Below are 18,739 nucleotides of genomic sequence, written 5' to 3'. Positions count from 1 at the left end.
CAATTATCTAAATTAGATAATTGTGAAAGCATAGATTAAGGATAAAATTCGAAAATATTACGTAAGATTTAGTAAAAGATTTGAAGCATAGGTGAAAAGGTATAATTTGATGTAACATTTTTACATCATATTTGAAAGAAATAGAAAAACTATTTCAACCAATCTAAAAAGTGGTAGTCGCGAAAGGAAAACATTTAAGAATTAATTTTAATGATTTCACAACATTTAACACAAACGGAAATTTATGCTTAAAAATTTAAAAATAATGAATAAACAAACAGGTTGTAGATTCACCCTTATGACGGGACATTCTTACAAACAAAACAACGGCAACTTTTAACTTTAATGGAAGGAATGGGATTTGCGTCCAACAAAAAAGGTTTATTTATTAAATTTCGGTTGGTTATCGCTTAAAAATCCTACTTATTTGGTTGGTGAGTAGAAAAAAATTGCAGGATGGCAATAGATTACGTCAGTGATGACTTCAAGGAAACACCGCCATTGTAAGTTACCATCTTTCCATTGCTTGCTCCTTCTGCATTCTATAAGATGCCATTCCCCTCTTTACCCACAAAGCAAATTCATCCCTAAACCATTGATTTCACAATGGTCTATGGTGATGAGAAGTATCGTTCTCTTTTGAGTGGTGATGAAGAGAAAAGCACTAAATGGAGATATGGGGTTCCTCCTAACTATGATATTGTCAACAAACTCTTTGAAGAAGAGAGGACTAATGTAATTTCTTGCTCTCTAGCCCTCTAAATGTCTGTTTTGTTTTTTTTTTTTTTTTGTTTACATTTGGGTTGTAAATGTGAAGGGTGTAATCCCCTTTTAAGCTTTTAACTTGTAAATTTCATTGTGGAAGGTATGGCCTGTTGGGTCACTTGAAGAGAGAGTGCAAAGCCTTGTGAAGAATTTTGAGATGGAAATGTTCCATAAGATATCACCCAGTGACTTCAAAACAATAGACGTAAACAAATATACTTTCTGTCTCAATGGTATGAATAAAATAGGAAATTGCATCCTAAACTAAATGTTTGAATCTTATGATAGTCATATTTTGTTTCATCAAGTTGACGATATACTAAATGAAATAAACATTTCTCGTTTCTCAGGAAGAAAGCCTTTAGCTATTGGAGAAGTAAGTAAACTTGGAGGTTACAATCCCTTCCTTCAGACAGCCCTCCCCGATGAGTACAGGTATTCTTGGAATGCTTTGAATTTGTTATTGTCGTTCTGAAGGGCTAAGTATAGTGTCTAGGTCCTAACATAATTTGCTTTGAATTTTTCATGGTCATTCTGAATGACTAAGCCCAGTGTTTAAGTCTTAACATAATTTACATTCGTTTATGCATTATTTACGATTTTGGGCGTATGGTCGGGAGGAGGTGTCATGTATAACCTTATAGCTCTGTGATGGATCTCTCTCATGGATGTAGCTGACATATTAGTAAATTAAGGTGTTGATTTATTTTACTGTTTGTATTTTATCACTTTCTTTGATTATCAATTTCATAACAGGTACTATAATGCTGAAAAGGAGACTGCCGAATCATCTCACCGAGCTTTCACTGCGACGTTCCTTAGAGGTTTTGCTCTTGAGATTATCCAAGTTTATTCAGGGCCCCCAAATATTGTGTTCAAGTTCAGGCATTGGGGCTACATGGAGGGGCCGTTCAGAAACCATGCCGCCACTGGGGAGAGAATTGAATTCTATGGAGTTGCCATTTTCAAGGTAAGACCCAACTTCAAATTTTGCTTGTATGTTACTCATTCTGGGTTGTCCTTGTTGAACTTTTTGATGAACCAGGTGAATGAGAAAGATAAGATTGAGGGGGTGGAGTTCTTTTTTGACCCAGCGGAGTTAGTTGGAAAACTCCTGAAAGGTCCTGGTTTGGATGGCTCGGTTGAAAAGGCGATTTCGAGCTGCCCTGTCTTGAGAAACACAGGGTAGAGTTTTACATTGTGATTCAATATTTCAACCTTCTACCAATTTATTGCCTGGGATTTACAAGTATGTCATGAAGCAAATAAATGTAACCACGTCATTATCTACTAGTTGGAATAAAGCTCTATCTTTTCACCTATTAGCTTAAACTTTTGGGTCGAATTAGTGATTTAAGAAGTTTTGACATTTTCAGTTTTTTATTCTTGTGTAACTGAAATACTGAAGTTATATTAAGTGTTATGTAGCAAATTATAAAAATTAATTAAAGAAGAAGAAAAAAGAATAACACCGGATATACATGGAAAACACTAGTTTACATATGTCTTTTGTATATTTTTTTATTATCAAAAGAATACAAATATTTATTTGTTATAATGAGCATTGACAAAAAAGAAATAATGAAGATATAAAGATTACACAAATAACTTTAGTACAATTATTTTCAATACTTCCCTTCAAGTTGGGGGTAGATGTCAATTAGACCCAACTTGCTAATACATGATTCAAAATTCTGCTAGTTTTCCTAAACATCAAACCTTTTTCTAGAGTAGTTTTCAAATATCTCAGAATACGGTTCACAAATTCCATGTGTTCTTTGTACGGAGCCTGCATAAATTGATTCACTGCACTAATTGCATAGGAGATATCTAGTCTAGTATGGGATAGATAAATCAACTTGCTCACTAACCGATGATACTTTTCTTTATTAGTAGGAACTTTGTCAACAGAACTTCCTAGTTTTTCGTCTAACTTTACAGGGGTATTAGTCAAACGACATCCAGTCAGACATATTTTCTTCAATAGGTTAGGTGTATATTCCCTTTGTGAAACTGAAATTCCTTTGCTTGATCGTGAAACCTCCATCCCAAGGAAGTACTTTAGATTCCCTAGGTCTTTAATCTCAAACTCCTCACCCATCTTCCTTTTTAACCTAGTAATCTCAGTAATATCATCACATGATGAGACAATATCATCGACGTAAACAATCAACACAACAATTTTCCTAGATTCAGATCTCTTCGTAAATAGCTTATGATTAGAGTGTCCATGAGTATAACCTTGGGACTTAACAAATGTGGTGAATTTATCGAACCAAGCTTTGGGAGATTGTTTCAAGCCATAAAGAGATTTCCGATATTTACACACTTGATGATTAAATTGGACCTCAAATCTTGGAGGGAAACTCATGTACACTTCTTCTTCCAAATAACCATTTAGAAAGACATTCTTACATCAATTTGGTGAAGAGGCCACTTCTTATTGACTGAAACAGATAGAAGAACCCTAACCATGTTTAACTTTGCCACATGTGAAAACGTCTTTGAGTAGTCTATTCCATACGTCTGAGTGAACCCTTTTGCAACTAGCTTGACTTTGTATCGGTCTAATGTTCCATCTGATTTATATTTCAAAGTGAATACCCATTTGCATCCCATTGTCTCGTGTCCTTTGGTAGATTACACAGATCCCATGTGTTGTTTTTCTCAAGAGCTCCCATTTATTCCATGATAGCTGCCTTCCACTTAGGACTTTCCATAGCCTCATATATGTTCTTTGGTATTGTTGCAACATCAAGACTTGTAGTGAAAGCCTTGAACTCAGGTGATAGATTTATGTAAGATATGTAGTTACACATAGATTGCTTCGTGCATAACCTTGTGCCCTTCCTCAAAGCAATGGGCATGTGAACAAAAGGATCATAACTTCCTGGCTTATCCAAGTCTTGAACTAGTCTCACCTAGTTGTGTTTCGACTCTATTTTCATCACATCTGGCAACCTTCTTTTCTTCTAAAGCTGTTACATTGTTGTTAAGATACCTTGTCCCGAAACTCGGAAAAACTCCCAGACAATAGTAACAAGAGAATAAAACAGAGAAAATACTCTGTTTAATATATTGATAAGGGTAATACTATCCAGTTCACAACATAACATGAGAAATCCAGCAAATAAGAGTTAAAAGGAAAACAAGAAAAACAAACAAACAGTGCCCGACTCCTTTGAGAAGGTTGAAATCCTCTCCCTAAAAGCCTTCGGCAGCTTTTACCTAAAAAGAGACCTAGGGTAACAATCCCAAACATTCCTTATTTATACTAATAGTCAAGTGGGACCCACACCCTTTTCTCTCTCAATATGTCTCTCCGCCCCTTCTTTTATAAGTATGCAAAATTAGGGGTTTAACAATTGTCTATGTCTCCCTCACTCACATTGTCAACCACATCAACACTATTATCCTCACTCACATGAGCATGTATCAGTTTAGAGTCATGGACTAGAGTCGACGAAGCAGTAGGAGGCACCACTTTCTTTCTAAGATTCTTTCTATAGTACGTTATTTAGAGGACTTGGTTGGTGGGAAGAACTGTGTTGAGAAAAATGGGTTTCGAAGGCACGTAAGGAGTTAAAGGAACAAAAGAGAAAGAGTTTGTCTCTTCACTCACATTCTCCCCTGAAGATGACTAATGGGAAAAGGGTTTGTTCTCTTGGACGGTGACACCCATGGACACAAAGTATTTTCGAGAAGATGGGTGGAAACTCTTCTCGCCTCTCTGGTGTAGGGGATACCCCACAAAGAAACATGGGTGAGCCCAAGGAGCAAACTTGGTTTGATTAGGACCATAATTGTGGACGAAAGCAATGCATCTAAACACCTGGAGAGGAATATTAGTTATAAATCGGGTGACTGGGTAGAACTCCTCGAGACACTCTAAAGAAGTTTGGAGATGGAAAACACACATGACATTCAATTAATTAGATGGGCCATAGTGATAATAGCATTCCTCTATAAGTAAGAGGGTAGAGAGGTAGGCAATATAAGGGATCGAGCAACCTCAAGGAGGTGACGGTTTTTTTTGTTCAGCTATCCCAACTAAAGGGTATAAGTGAAGGAACTTTTGTGGACAATCCCTTTGGAGGACAGAAGCTCATGAAGGGTATGACTAGATTATTATCACCACATAGAATAGCAATATGGTGGTGTAAAACCATTGGTAAAGCGATATATTACTCGTATATACAGTGACAAGAATCCTTGGCTTAACAGTTTATCCATGACAGGATCTTTCTGTTATATAACATAGGCTATTTATTTAGTATATGTTTTCAAACCTTGTTATGCAACAAGTACAGAGTCCAATTCAAACTCCAAGTTCTCATACTTGTTCTGATATCAATCCCGAATTCAAATCTACAAAGAAATGGGATATTGATTAAATAAGTCAAAATCTCAAAATGTTGTCAGTTAATTTCACTGAACTTGCATTCAACTACAAAAGTAAAATTGGATTGAACTTCACTTTGTAACGGGATTCCTGCATAAGGAGAAAAAGTAGATAACTAGACTATGGTGATTCAAAATCATATCTATGAGTGATGAAAATAATGTCTATTGAACATCGAGGAGCACAGTGACTGCCTCTTTTTGTCATATCGGCCTTTTCCTTTTCTGTTACACGCTATGCTAGTCTATGTCAAAACATCACTACAAATTTTCTCTCAAATGCAGATAGCATCCAAGTTGGCAACGACAGGGTTTGAGGATGTGAAACACTGTTCCCTTCTGCATGGAGATGAAGAGAAAAACGCCAATGGAAGCCAACATGCTCTTTGAAGAAGAGAGGACCAAGGTAGTTTTTTTTTCTTTCACTTTCGAGATTGTTTTGTTGGTGCAACTTTTTTTTTTCAGCATAGTAATGAAATCACTACTACTCAAGAGTTCAAGTAGATAGAGTAATAATTATATTTGAACATACCATTTCTTTTGATAAGAAACATATCGAATATTGGTTAGTGAAGTGTATACTTAATCTCTTATATATTCTTGAAGTTCGTCCATACTTGCCTGGTTGGAGACAGCGTGAAATCCAATTAGTGACTATCAATTAGGAAGGTATGAGGTTGAAATAACATGAATATTATACAAGTTCTCTTACTTCTCGATATCATATTAAGTCTCCATTACAATGGAAAGGGTGTCTTTTCCATGAGGCTTTAGCCTATAATCTGGCAATTCTAAGGGATGGCTACCTATGCGACTTGGAAATCCAGGACATAGACATGCGCTTAAGATAGCTATTTATTACTTCGTAATATTTGACCAAATAAACATGATTTAGCATCAACGTTGTATGGAACTTTTCTAAAATCTTTTGAAACTCATATATGATATGATTAATTTCTGTTCTATAGGTTGTACTACTGTGTCTTCCTTGAGTTATAAGGAGATAGGACGTGATTAATATGACAACAATTCATTTGATAAACCCAGGTGGAAGAAATGAGAATTCTTCCATGGTTAACTTTTATAAGGTTCTTATTCAACTCATATATTTAATTCATTACATCATTCATCTGTCATTCAAGATGAACAGCTGTAGGAGACCGTGGAGATGGCCTTCAAGTTGACTGCACAATTAAAGAAGATGTTTCAGGTTGCCCCATCTTAAGCAAGAATGGTATAATGTGAAGTTATAACTCATTTTAAATTGCATTCAGTGATATTAAGTACTCATCCTGCCACTGGCTAAAGACATGAACTCCTACATAAAATCTATAACCCTGGTTGACTAAAAACTTAAAACTGATATTGAATTGTTGGAACTTCCAACATTTCCTCCGGACAGCGTACATGCCGCAGCATTTGCCAATTACTCAAGGAATTGGAACAATATGCAGAAATTGGTAGAACTAGCAAAAGTCTCTAGGAGGTAATTGTTATTGCTTGTAGTCTTGTAGATGATCACGATGAAACATGGGTGAAAATTGATAAGAGGTCCAAAGAAATTTACTGATCTTGTAGAATCAACTAACTAATGTTTATCTGATAATATGAAACTTTATCTCAAAACCAATTGACAACCAGGGAGTAACTTATTTTTCATTTTGAGATTGCATGGGAAGCAAGGAGCTCGTTCTTTGGTATATATCTACTTTATTTAGTTCCAGATTGTGTTTATGGTCAAAACTGTAAAGTCTGTGGACTGATGAAGATTATCAAGTTTGAATTTGAATTCTTTTGTGACAAAATAAAAAGAGAGAGAATTTGGAACTTTGTATATTATCACATTCTGCTGACTTTTATTTACTCCACTCTTTGTGATAGAGTGATCTAGAACGAGGCTAATTTGGTCATACAATTTTGCTTAGTAACACCAAACTGCATTTTTGGGGAAGAATTCAGTTACAGTTACCACTTTTGGTATCAGATACAGATAATTGTTTGTTGACATTGGCTAAACAGAAAACACCATATATTATACAGTTAAAGATTACAGACATGACGTGCGGTCTAGTAAAATAGTAATTCTACCAGTTACATTACAAGCCTAACTGTTATATCTGTATGAAGCAGAAAGATGAGAAGTGTATGAATAAAATAGATGGAAAAAGAAACTTTCCTGTGCTACCTATGGCAGTTGTATTTACATGTTTTCTATACATAAGAAAATGTAAATGACTCAAAACTTGGGAAACTACTCTTCTTTTGTCCATTGGTCTTCCTTTATGCAGACTTTAAGCGATCTAACCTGTACAGTCTCTGGAAAAGAAACCCATGAACGTGATCAGTAGGTAAACCGTGATTAAATTGGTTCTAATGCTGAAAGTAATACTTGAGTTTACCAGAATATTATGGATATCTTCTAGAAAAGGTGCGAGCTGGGAAATGAAGGAGTCTATTTCCTTCACGAGGGCATCGTTGTTTTCGTCTTTGGCCATTAGGAGATTAGTAAAGGTTTCACTATCTGGCACAAGTTTCAGAGCTATCTGCACGAACCATTATATTGATTTTTGTTTATATAAAACCACCATGGCCATCAGATTAGATGCAAAGAAAAATAAAGCAGAAAGGGATCAATATGACCCGTTGCAACTGTTTTGTTATACATAAGACTTAATCCTTGTTTGAAACAGATATGGGGATAAACACGTAGAATTACTTAAAGAGTATAATTACTTTGAAAGCAGCAGATGAAATCCATCCATGCCATGGCTTTAGAGTAAGGTTGTAAGCATCCTCTACCGCTTGCTCCATGCTCAGTCTAGGTTCTTCTTTTGACTTTTGTAATAAAGACACTGTAAAATCCAGTGACCTAAGTAAAAACACCATAATTAGTGTTATACATCCTGTCTTTCTCTCTATTTTTCACAGGTGAATCAGAAGTCAGTATGATCATTAAATACAGATGGAATTTTTAATGAAGTTGGTGTCTTTATGAACTTTAGGTTTGTTTTCCTCCTTGTTCTCATTCATATTATAATACATATCTTGCTTGTCATCATTCTCACAACTTTGAGTTACTTTATTCGTTTCCTAACTCCGTAAGTCCTAACCTTTAAAAGAATTCAATCAATGTTATCTTATGTTCATTTATAATATCTGATTAACAACTCCATAGAAAAGGGGGAGAGAGAGAGAGATAGAGAGAGAATAATGGATGGAATTTAACAGATGTCTTCTGGTCTTTTTCAGAGAATGATGAAACAGTTACTAAAAACAGCAGAGAACAGCACAACAAAAGCCAGTGAAGGAACCAGCTACCAGTGGTTAAGGAAGGAGAAACACTTTATAAATCACCAATTGACCCAAAATTTAAGTTGCGGGTGAAGGTAAGTATAATTGTGAAACAAGTTGAAGAATGAAAAAGTTACCTTGTCAACCAAAGAAAGGCTCTGCTACAACTGGTAAGCTTTCTTGCATTTCCTTCATTTGTCTCTTTTTTTAAAATTTCTACCATATTGGAATACATCGAAGGATCAGACTCATACATGGTCTCCAACCTCTGCATTTTACACCACCATTTCATTATAAGAAATAGACATAGAGAGAAAAAGAGAAAGATTTATGCTATTTTCATAATGTGTATACCTGAATGTTCTGATAAATGTCTTGTCTTAGAACAGTCATTGTTGGTCCTACCTTATCTGCAACCAAAAAAAAAAAAAAAAAAAAAAAAAAAAAACCAAAAACCAATCTCATTTTAACAAGAACATTTTCTTTATACAGCTCTCAAAACAAGGAGAGAGAGAGAGAGTAAATTACCCAGAAATTGAAGAATCAAATTGCAAATAGCAAGAAAGTGGTTAGTGGGTATGTTAGAAGCAGCATGATCAACAGGTTTGAACTTAGCCAACACTGAAAGCTCAGCTGTTGAAGACCTCATTTCGGATTCCTTTTCTACTTCTCTCTTCCTCTTCATATATAAATAATAAACTAAAACCCCTTCGTTCACTTCTTGGTTTCCAGTTTAACCCTTTGATTTTCAAATATTCTTATAAAGGACGGACCATTCTTTCTCCATCTCCTTCTCTCCTCCTTTTGCCTATGCTCTGAACTGAGCTCTCATTAAAGTTGAGTTCCCCTTTATTTATATTTTGAATTCTCTTTTGTTAAAGAGGAGAGCTCTCAGATTTAAGAAATGTTGATGGTGACTGCAGATTTGACCTCAATTATCAGTAACCTCCCTGCTTAAATAATTGATTGAATCTAAAACATGATTTTTTTTTAATATTAATAAATCTCATACAGTTCAGCAACTTGATAAGAATAAAGATTGAAAAAGTTTTTATATTGCCATGAGAATGCACTGTGGTTGTCCATGAATTGCACATTCCAAAGCTCATAACAGTAGAATTTAATTATTAGGTTTGATTTGGATTGATTTTAAATGGTTAGAATGTATTTTTTTTTTCGAATTTGTAGTGTTGATAACCAATTCAAAATGATTTTCTGGAAAGTGAGTTCGGGAAATGGATTTATTTTATGAGGAATAGTTTAGTCTAAACTTTATTTTCAGAGTGTTTAATTGAAAATTCTTTCTCAAATTTCATGATAAATGAAAATGATCAAAATGCTTCACACTATTTCATTTTCATGGCCGTGACAAAAAGATTGCCTCCTATTGTTACTTGATACCTCTACTAGAGACTACTAACGACCATTGTCATTCATTGTCGATTCCTCCAAAAACTATTGGCACCTATCATTGGTAACCATTGTAACATACCTCTGGCAACCACAATCAACATCATATGACTACGCAGCTACACGATCAACCGCTACCGCTACTAGTTATATGGTTTTAAATATAAATGTGAAGCTATTAATTCTTGATTAAAAAAATGTAACTATACTTATAACCATCGTTATAAAAAGTTTTTAAAAAGGTTTTCTTCTTTTTTTTTGAAAGAATCCAAATGCAATCAATTTCATATCGTTTTCATTTTTTACACATCTTCATAACTTTGTTATAAAATACATTTTTTTCGATTTGTGTATTACTTAGGTAAGATTTACTTTTTACTAATCAATTCATTATTAAAATGGAAGTGAAATTGATATGTACTTTTTCAAAAAAGTAAATAAATGAAATGAAAAGAAGATTATTGTTTGTGAATTGTGATAAAGATTAGAAATGGTAATTAAAAGTGGAAGGAAATTGAAATAAAGCAAGTCCTAAATAAAGTATCGAAATTACATTACGTCTCCAAAAAGATAATGCATGGACACAACTTTCATCGATATATATCTATCTATGGTCTCATAAATCCAAAATATTATATCAAAGTATTAATAAAAGATATTCAAGAATTTCAATGAAGAATTATAACCCACAAAAATGTCAAATAAATTTCATGAAAACAATTCATGGACATATTCAAGCATTTTAATCGATTTTGTTTTCGACAGAGTAGGCAAGGTAGATTTGGACCACAAATCTTGTGACTATTAACATTGTTAATTCTACGGTCTCACTTCCTTTATTTGTTTTAATTATTTTATTTCAGTAGAGATTTGGTTGTTGGGCTTTTTCAGCGGGTTGTTATTAAGTGTCTTCATTCTCAGTTTGTTGGGATGGCGTCTATTATTTTCTGGTCACATCGTATTATTGGATTTGGTGTCGTGCGTGGTGCGTTGAAGAAAACAACAATTTTTTGGAATAGCTTTGCTAGTGATATATTACTGATTGGAGGTATGTTCCATATTGGTTATTTTGTGTAATATCAAATGTGATGAATTTAGGAAGCTGATACGATATTGCAAGTGGCTATTGATTAAGGGGGAATCATCCTTATAAATGTTATGGAAATTGTTTTAATACAATTCTTAGTTCTGATGCTTGTGAGTCAATCTATGGGCAACACGTTAATGTGTGTTTAGAGTGCTATACCTATAGTTATAACATTGTAATCTTCAATTACTACACAAACAATATATGATCTTCTATCATGGGTCAAGGACCCCCCAGATGTAGATGTTAAGTTATCAAACTGGGTTACCAAAGCTTGATATGTCTTCTATGTTTTTCATATGTTACTATAGTTATTCTTACTATTATTGACTCATGGTACAACTCAAAGTACGATAATTACTAAGGGTGTTTTCTCAATTGGTATTACAGCGGGTTTCATAGAAAGTTAACAAAATGGACTGGATTCGTGAAGAAAATTTAACTACCAGACCTCCTATGCTTGACAGATAAAACTATGTCTATTGGAAAGCAAGAATGATAGCCTTCTTGAAGTCGATCGACAACAAGTCCTGGAAAGCTGTTGTATTTGGATTGGAGCATCTAATTGAGACAGATGTAGCTGGTAAAGTGTCTCTTAAACCTGAACTTACGTGATCGAGTGCAGAAGATGAAGCAGCTTTGGGAAATTCTCGTGTCTTGAATGCCCGCTTTAATGGTGTAGACCAAAATGTGTTTAGATTAATTAACACATGTACATTTACCAAGGAAGCATGGAACATCCTACAAGTGGCGTATGAAGGAACCTCCAAAGAAAAGATGTTACGATTACAGATTCTGACGTCACATTTTGAAGCTCTCAAAATGTCTGATGATGAAACAATTGTTGATTTCAATGTTCGTGTCTTGGACATTGCTAATGAATCATTTGCATTAGGAGAAAAGATGTCAAAAACAAAACTAGTGAGAAAAGTGTTGCGATCTCTCCCTCAACGTTTTAACATGAAGGTCACAGCTATAAAGGAAGCTAATGATGTTACTACAAAGAAACTTGATGTGTTGTTTGGATCACTGAGAACTTTTGAATTAAACATGGGAGAAGGCAATTCCAAGAATAAATCTGGCATTACTTTTTTATCAGTAAGTGAATATGTGCCTCAATCTCCAAAAGAACATATTAACGAAGAAACCTTGAGCAAATTCTCCTTTTGACTAAACAACTATCAAAGCTTTGAAGTCAATTTCATAAGCATATTGAGAATTATAGAAATCATAACCATCATGATTCTAATACTTCCTCTACATACTCCCAGAACTCTTCAAGTTCAAACAATAACATCAGTTTTAACAGAAGAAGGGAGAATGAGAGAAGAGACAGAGAATCTGGGTTATCTAAAAATGATAGAAGCGATAGAAGTATCAGATGTTATGAGTGTGATGGTTTCGGACATTATCAAGTTGAGTATGTTAAAGTATCAGAAACGTTTCTGAAACAAAAGAGGAAAAGTTCAATAGTCACCTTGTACGATGAAGCTACGTCTAATAGTGAGTTTGAAGAATTTGGTAAAGCCCTCATCAGTAATACTGCAGAAAACAAGCCTGCTAAAGAGGGTTGTTCCAGTGGGCAGAAGGAGGTTGCTACATGTATTGATCTTTCAGGATCTTCATCCTGTGTTATTCAGATGGAGATGATTTAGTCAGGAAATGGGAAAAGAAGACCAAATTATACTAAAACATCAAAAAGAAATATTATAAGCTTTGATGCAGGATAACCATTATTTGATGTCATCTATTGCTATTCTCAAAGCTAAACTGAAAAAAGCTCGTTATGATTTTGAGTCTCTAAATCTGTTAAGATGCTCACATCCGGGACAAAGAGTCTGAATAGTATTTTGAATGATGGAAAAACCAGGTGTGATAAAAATGGGTTGGGTTTTTTCTGAAAATTGTTCTTTATGTAGAAATTCTTCCACTGTATTTGTTCGAGCCTCTAGTAATGTTGACAACAATATAGAAGTTCCCGTGGTCAAAGGAGAATGATATGCTGTTAAAAATAAGAGACAGAAATGGGTCTGTCACTTTTGTAGAAGGTCTAGTCACATACAACCATTCTGTTATGGGTTACATAACCTGTACTCAAATAGAAAATTTGTCAGAAAAAGCATCCCATGGGCAATTCCCAAGACTGAATGGAGACCAAAAAACAGTAGAGGAATAAATAGGTGCAACGTTGCACTTACTTCTGTTCATAGTTCGAAAGCTACAAACTGGTACTTTTATAGCGACTGCTCCAGACATATGACGGGTAATGCTGCATTCTTTACTGATTTCAAAGAGTAATGTTGGATATGTAATGTTTGGCAATGGAGTTAGAGGAAAAATATTTAGAAAAGGGTCTATTAATCAAGCTAGTCTTTCATTTCTTCAAGATGTCGGGTTGGTTAAAGGGTTATTTGCAAATCTATTTAGTATTAGTCAACTATGTGACCATGGATTTTCTGTCAACTAAAGTAAAGACAAATATAAAGTGGTTGATAAGAAGAGTAAAGTGATATTGAGTGAAACTCATCCCTTGGACAATTGTTATCACTAAGATTTAGAGACATCTGTCTGTAACTTATCAAAATCAGATGAAATAGAATTGTGGCATAAATGCCTTGATCATATTAGTGTTTCAACCATATGCAAAACTATTGGAGTAGATGGTGTTCTTGAAGTTCCTGCCTTAAAATCCGATGTTTATAATTTCTATAATGAATGCCCCATTGGAAAACTAATAAATGCATTGTACTAGACTACTGGTCTAGGTACAACCTTTCGACTTCTCGAACTTCTGCATCTGGATCTGATGAGTCCTTGCAAGTTGAAAGCTTTGCGAAAAACGATATGCGTTCATGTGTCTAGATGATTTCTCTCGTTATTCATTGGTGAATTTGTTCAAGAAAAGTCAGAAGTCTTCAAAGTGTGTCAAGCTCTACTCTTCAGCTCCAACGAGAACAAGACAAGAGAATTGTTCATATACGCAGTGATCACAATCAGGAATTTGAAAATGGTACATTTAAAATGAGTTATGCAAGTCCGAAGACATCTTTCATGATTTCTCTGCCCCTTTGACGCCTTAGCAAAATGGGGTCGTTGAGTGAAAGAATTGAATGCTGCAATAGATGGCTCGAGTGGTGTTACATGTTAAAGCTCTTCCTCTTTACTTTTGGGTAGAAGCTCTAAATACTGCCTGACATATACACAACCACATTTCTTAGTGTCCAAGTACGTCTGAGAGCTAACTACGAACTGTGGAAGGGCAAAAAACAAACATCAAGTAGTTTCATGTGTTTAGTAGTATATATCACATTCTAGGAGATAGAGAGTTTCACCGCAAGTGGGACTCCAAGTTAGACAAAGGTATTTTTCTTGGTCACTCCACTAACAGTAGGGTTTACAGAGTCACAATTAGAGGTCCCGATCAGTTATGGAATCTATCAATGTTATTGTTGATGATCCCAACATAGACAAAAGAGTTGAAGATGACAATGATGACCTTCCATTTCATACACAATATCTAATTGTCTAAGTGATCAAAATGTTTTATGGAGTTCATCTTCTATTACAGAGGAAACATCTCCTCTGATACATCAAAGGAGTGCATATTTGTTCCCTTAGTTGATCTACTAGCTACTAACTTAAGAAACAATACTACATCTGGCTCCACTGCACCACCAGCTTCTAACTTTGAAAGTGACTTTAGAGACAATATTACAGATGGATCCTCTGCACCAAAGACCTTTATGCCATTGTCTCATGTTACAAAAAACCACCACTCCACTTCCACCACTAGTGAAATCAGTAGCGGAATCACTACTTGAAAGAAGGAAAGGCGTGATAACGCCAAAATGATTGCAAATGTATGTTACATTTCTCAGTTAGAACCTACCTCTGTTGCTGGATTTTAGCCATGCAAGAAGAGTTACTCTAGTTTGAACAAAATAAAGTCTGGGAGCTCGTTCCTCAGCCAACTCACACAAATATCATGGGTAAAAAGTAGGTGTTTGAAAACAAAACTGATGAGAAAGGCATAGTCACTAGAAATAAAGCTTGCTTGGTTGAACATGGCTACGCTTAGATTGAAGGTCCTTAATTTTGGAGAAACCTTTGCTCTGGTTGCTTGGCTTGAAGCAATTCATTTACCGCTGACCGTCGCATGTTTTCGTCAAATTAAACTCTACCAGATTGACGCAAAAAGTGCATACTTGAATGAGTTTATTTTTGAAGAAGTATATGTTGCTCAGCCAAAGGGTTTTACGATTCTGTAAACTCGATAATGTTTATAGATTAAGGAAGGCTTTATATAGGCTTAAACAAGCTCCCCGTGTCAGATATGAGCATTTGTCTGATTTCTTATCTTAGCAAGGTTGTGGTTACGGTGGAGTTGATGAGACCATGTTTATTAAACGTAAACGATATGACTTCTTAATTGCCTAAATCTATGTTGACGATATTATCTTTGGTGGATCTTCTCCTGCTTTTGTTACCTGTTTTGTTGATCAAATGAAAGCCGAATTCGAGATGAGTATGGTTGGTGAACTAGCCTTCTTTCTGGGATTTCAAATTCAACAATGCGCTTAAGTGATTTTTCTTTCTTAGGAAAGGTATTCTCGTGATCTAATAACTATGTTTGGCTTGGACAAAGCTAAGTCAAAACGAACTCCTGTTGCATTTCATCTGAAAGTTACTCAAGATCTTTTGGGTGATAAGGTTGATGAAAGTCTCTATAGAAGTATCAATGGAAGCTAATTGCTAGTCGATTGAATATTGCCTTTTCTGTAAGTGTCTGTGCTCGGTATCAATCTGATCCTCGTGCCTCTCATCTTCATTGCGCAAAACATATTTTGAAGTATATCTTGGGTATGATTGACTATGGGTTTATGGTATGCGTTTGACACTACCTCTATTCTTGTTGGGTATTGTGACTCTGATTGAGTTGGGTGTTTCGATGACCGTAAAAGTACTTTGGGAGGATGCTTCATTTTGGGAAATAACCTAACAGCTTGGTTCAGCAAAAAGCCGAATAGTGTATCCTTGTTTACTGCAGAAGCAAAATACATTACAGTAGGTAGTAGCTGTAAGCAGTTACTTTGGATGAAGCAAATGCTGGCTAAATATGGCCTTTCTCAGTCTACTATGATGTTGTAATATGATAATTTGAGTCTATACATATTTAGAAAAACCTAGTTCAGCATAGCCGTAAAAAACATATTGATATTCGCCATCATTTTATTTATGAGCTTGTTGAGATCAAGTGATTCAACTAGAGCATATTTTGAGCTCTTTCCAACTTGTCAATATTCTCACCAAACCTTTAGAAGCAGCTGTGTTTGAAAGTCTAAGGGTCGGGTTTGGAGTTTCCAAATCTCCTGAATAACAATTACTATTTTGGGCCTTGAGTACTCTCTATAAGATTTTATTTTGTTTTTAGATCGTCTTCGAGTTTCTTGCGTCTCAAGGCATTTGTTTAAATTTAATTTTTGCTGCTTGTTCGGTGGTTGCTTCATTTCATCTTCTCCATGGCGTGCATCTTCCGTTTTATCATTCGATTCGTCTTCTATCTTTAGATTTCTATTTATTGACTATTTGTGGGCAAATGGTGTCTATGCAAAAGGCTGTCTATTACCCATCTCAAGTTCCTCCAATGGCTTCCCCTTTGTCTTCAGAAGTTTCTTCTGTTTATGGTAAACGCTATAGATGATTCTTTCCCGATCTCCGTTTAAGAGTCTTTGTTGGCTTAGAGATATGGATACTACTGCTATGACATGTGCTCAGAATAGTTATGTAGACCATTCTGCTACTATGCATGCTCCGTCTATTCCTTCTCCCACTCGTACTGCTACTCAAGATGACAATTCTCCCACTGTTGTTACTTAAGCCATAACTGCTAATGGTCCTGGCCCTTAGGTATCTGGTTCTTCTCCTTCTTCTTCACGACTTGCTTTTAAGGTTTCTGTTGATACTATCAATGTTGATTCTGATTCGGACTCTTTGGAGGAATTTGATAATGTGGTTTTGTCTAAGCTATTGTCTCGCTGCCATCGCCTCGGTGTCACTATGAATACTCCTCGTTGTATTTCTACGCATATGTCTGGTGAACGGATTCTCCTGGTTCTTCATTTTCCCCTACTGTCTCTGCCAAGAATGTGTCTTCCCATGTTGCTTCTCTTCAGCTCTCTTATTTGAATATCATACCTAGTGATCCTCTTGTGACTGAGGTTCCTAGGTCAACCTCTGTTCCTTTCTCCTTCTAGGTTCCCCCTGAGGTTTCTACTATTTTAGGTGTTCCTCCTGTTTTAGGTGTAAACTCTACTACCACTCTTCCACCTGTTCTTCTAGTTGGTCCCCATGATCTGTCGGTTCCTCGGTATGCCCCGTCTGCTATGCCCTCTGCTGGGGTTATGGGTTCTTCGTTTATGCCTAAGGTAATGCGCAAGCCTCTTGTTAAAGGTCAGAAAGTGGAACCAAAGCTGGTCGTCGTAAGATCCCTCTTAATGTACCTGCTGTGCCTATTAACTGTGTAACCTTCCATTATGAAGATAATGTGCACAAAAGGAAATATGTCGTTCAACATTGTATTGCTAATGAGGTGAATATCTTCGACAAGCATCAGTCGTGTACTCTTGTGATTGATTTGATCTGGAATACTGGGTTGATAAAGACTATGTTTTAGGTTGGCCCCTTTCACCCTTAGTTTATTAGTGAGTTGGTGGTTAATCTCCCTTCTGACTTTAATGACCCTAGTGCTAATGAGTTTCATAAGGTACATGTACATGGCGTCTGCTTCACTATCTACCTTTCTCTTCTTAATCAGTTCTTGGGTATGTCTTTACCAGATGATTCTTTTGTTTCTTACCCTTCTCCTAAGCGTCTTGATATGGAATTAACTAGTGGCACTGTGAGTACTTGACTTGCGGATGGTCAGATTCCTGCTGCTTTGTTGAGTGTCTAGTATGCTATACTACACAAAATTGGTATAGCAAACTTGGTTCCCTCAATTTATGCATCTACCATCTCTACTTCACTTGGTCATTTTATTTATCTGAACGATATTGATTCAAAGATTGATGTTCGAGAGTTTGTTTTTAATCATCTGTTACGCCATATAGACACTTTTGGCGTTCATATTCCTATATGCTTTCTTCATTAGCTGTGTGTGTTTTTACTGTCATATCCCACCATTCTGTCTGCATTAGATGTGGCTGGCCCTACTCTTAAGACTATGATGCTTAGTTTTTCCTGTTTCAAAGGGTCTATGTTTCTGACTTGCCTTTGGATTTCTGTGTTGCTCTTGGTGGTTCCTGCAACTTCCCTCCAGATGTCCCTTGTCCTCTCCTGGCCTGGTATTGTTTGCTCATCTGGCTTCTCGTGTGGTACAAGCCCTTTCTAAGGAGTCTCGCACCATTACATGCGTTATTCATGGCTTGTTTGATCGTTGCACCATTGTGGATTCTTTGCTTAGAGACTTATAATGATTGGCGTCTGATACTACTACATCAGTACCTCTTTCTTAACTTTATTTGGCAGCAAGCAAAGGATAGCACATTGTTCACATTATTATTATTGTTTTTTGGTATACTTTTTTGTTGCAACTGGATCTGGATATATGGATCTCTACCATGTTAATGGATCTTTTATGTTTTGTTGCTATTAGGTCTAAATGTGATTTTGGCTATTTTTGGTTTACTTACTCTGTGTCCTTTGGTTTGCTTACTATGAGGCCTACTTTCATTTTTGAAGCCCATTATATTTTTCTGTTTGGTAGGTTCTGTTTCTCTGCTATTG

The 18,739-nt window shown here is 35.7% G+C and overlaps 2 protein-coding genes across 7 annotated transcripts; one reads left to right on the top strand and one right to left on the bottom strand.

Moving 5' to 3' along the window:
* The first annotated feature begins 441 nt into the window (after nucleotides 1-441).
* LOC103485647 (pathogen-related protein-like) lies at nucleotides 442-9,402 on the top strand. 5 transcript variants are annotated; one of them, XR_007819254.1, is made up of 10 exons: nucleotides 457-735; nucleotides 866-998; nucleotides 1,116-1,200; nucleotides 1,522-1,735; nucleotides 1,811-1,950; nucleotides 5,452-5,572; nucleotides 6,309-6,400; nucleotides 6,569-8,168; nucleotides 8,416-8,627; nucleotides 8,950-9,402. XR_007819254.1 is itself a non-coding variant. In XM_017043969.2 (5 exons), exons 1-5 carry the CDS (start codon nucleotides 607-609, stop codon nucleotides 1,952-1,954), a joined length of 705 nt encoding a protein of 234 aa, XP_016899458.2. In that variant the 5' UTR covers nucleotides 442-606; the 3' UTR covers nucleotides 1,955-2,087. The 5 variants fall into 5 exon arrangements, 2 of the variants coding, with proteins under 2 accessions (XP_016899458.2, XP_016899457.2); XR_007819255.1 differs by lacking the exons at nucleotides 6,309-6,400; nucleotides 6,569-8,168; XR_007819253.1 differs by lacking the exons at nucleotides 6,309-6,400; nucleotides 8,950-9,402 and having other exon boundaries at nucleotides 8,095-8,168; nucleotides 8,416-8,912.
* On the bottom strand, nucleotides 7,179-9,142 carry LOC103485646 (glycolipid transfer protein 3-like). 2 transcript variants are annotated; one of them, XM_008443320.3, is made up of 6 exons: nucleotides 8,986-9,142; nucleotides 8,812-8,867; nucleotides 8,595-8,725; nucleotides 7,900-8,035; nucleotides 7,566-7,709; nucleotides 7,179-7,482 (listed from the first exon to the last, which is right to left on the bottom strand). In XM_008443320.3, exons 1-6 carry the CDS (start codon nucleotides 9,140-9,142, stop codon nucleotides 7,447-7,449), a joined length of 660 nt encoding a protein of 219 aa, XP_008441542.1. In that variant the 3' UTR covers nucleotides 7,179-7,446. The 2 variants fall into 2 exon arrangements, with proteins under 2 accessions (XP_008441542.1, XP_050937798.1); XM_051081841.1 differs by having other exon boundaries at nucleotides 7,179-7,709.
* Nucleotides 9,403-18,739: the final 9,337 nt, after the last annotated feature.

Source organism: Cucumis melo, chromosome 3, assembly GCF_025177605.1.
Source record: "Cucumis melo cultivar AY chromosome 3, USDA_Cmelo_AY_1.0, whole genome shotgun sequence".
Classification (NCBI taxonomy): domain Eukaryota; kingdom Viridiplantae; phylum Streptophyta; class Magnoliopsida; order Cucurbitales; family Cucurbitaceae; genus Cucumis; species Cucumis melo.
This window is presented reverse-complemented; position numbering and strand designations above follow the sequence as displayed.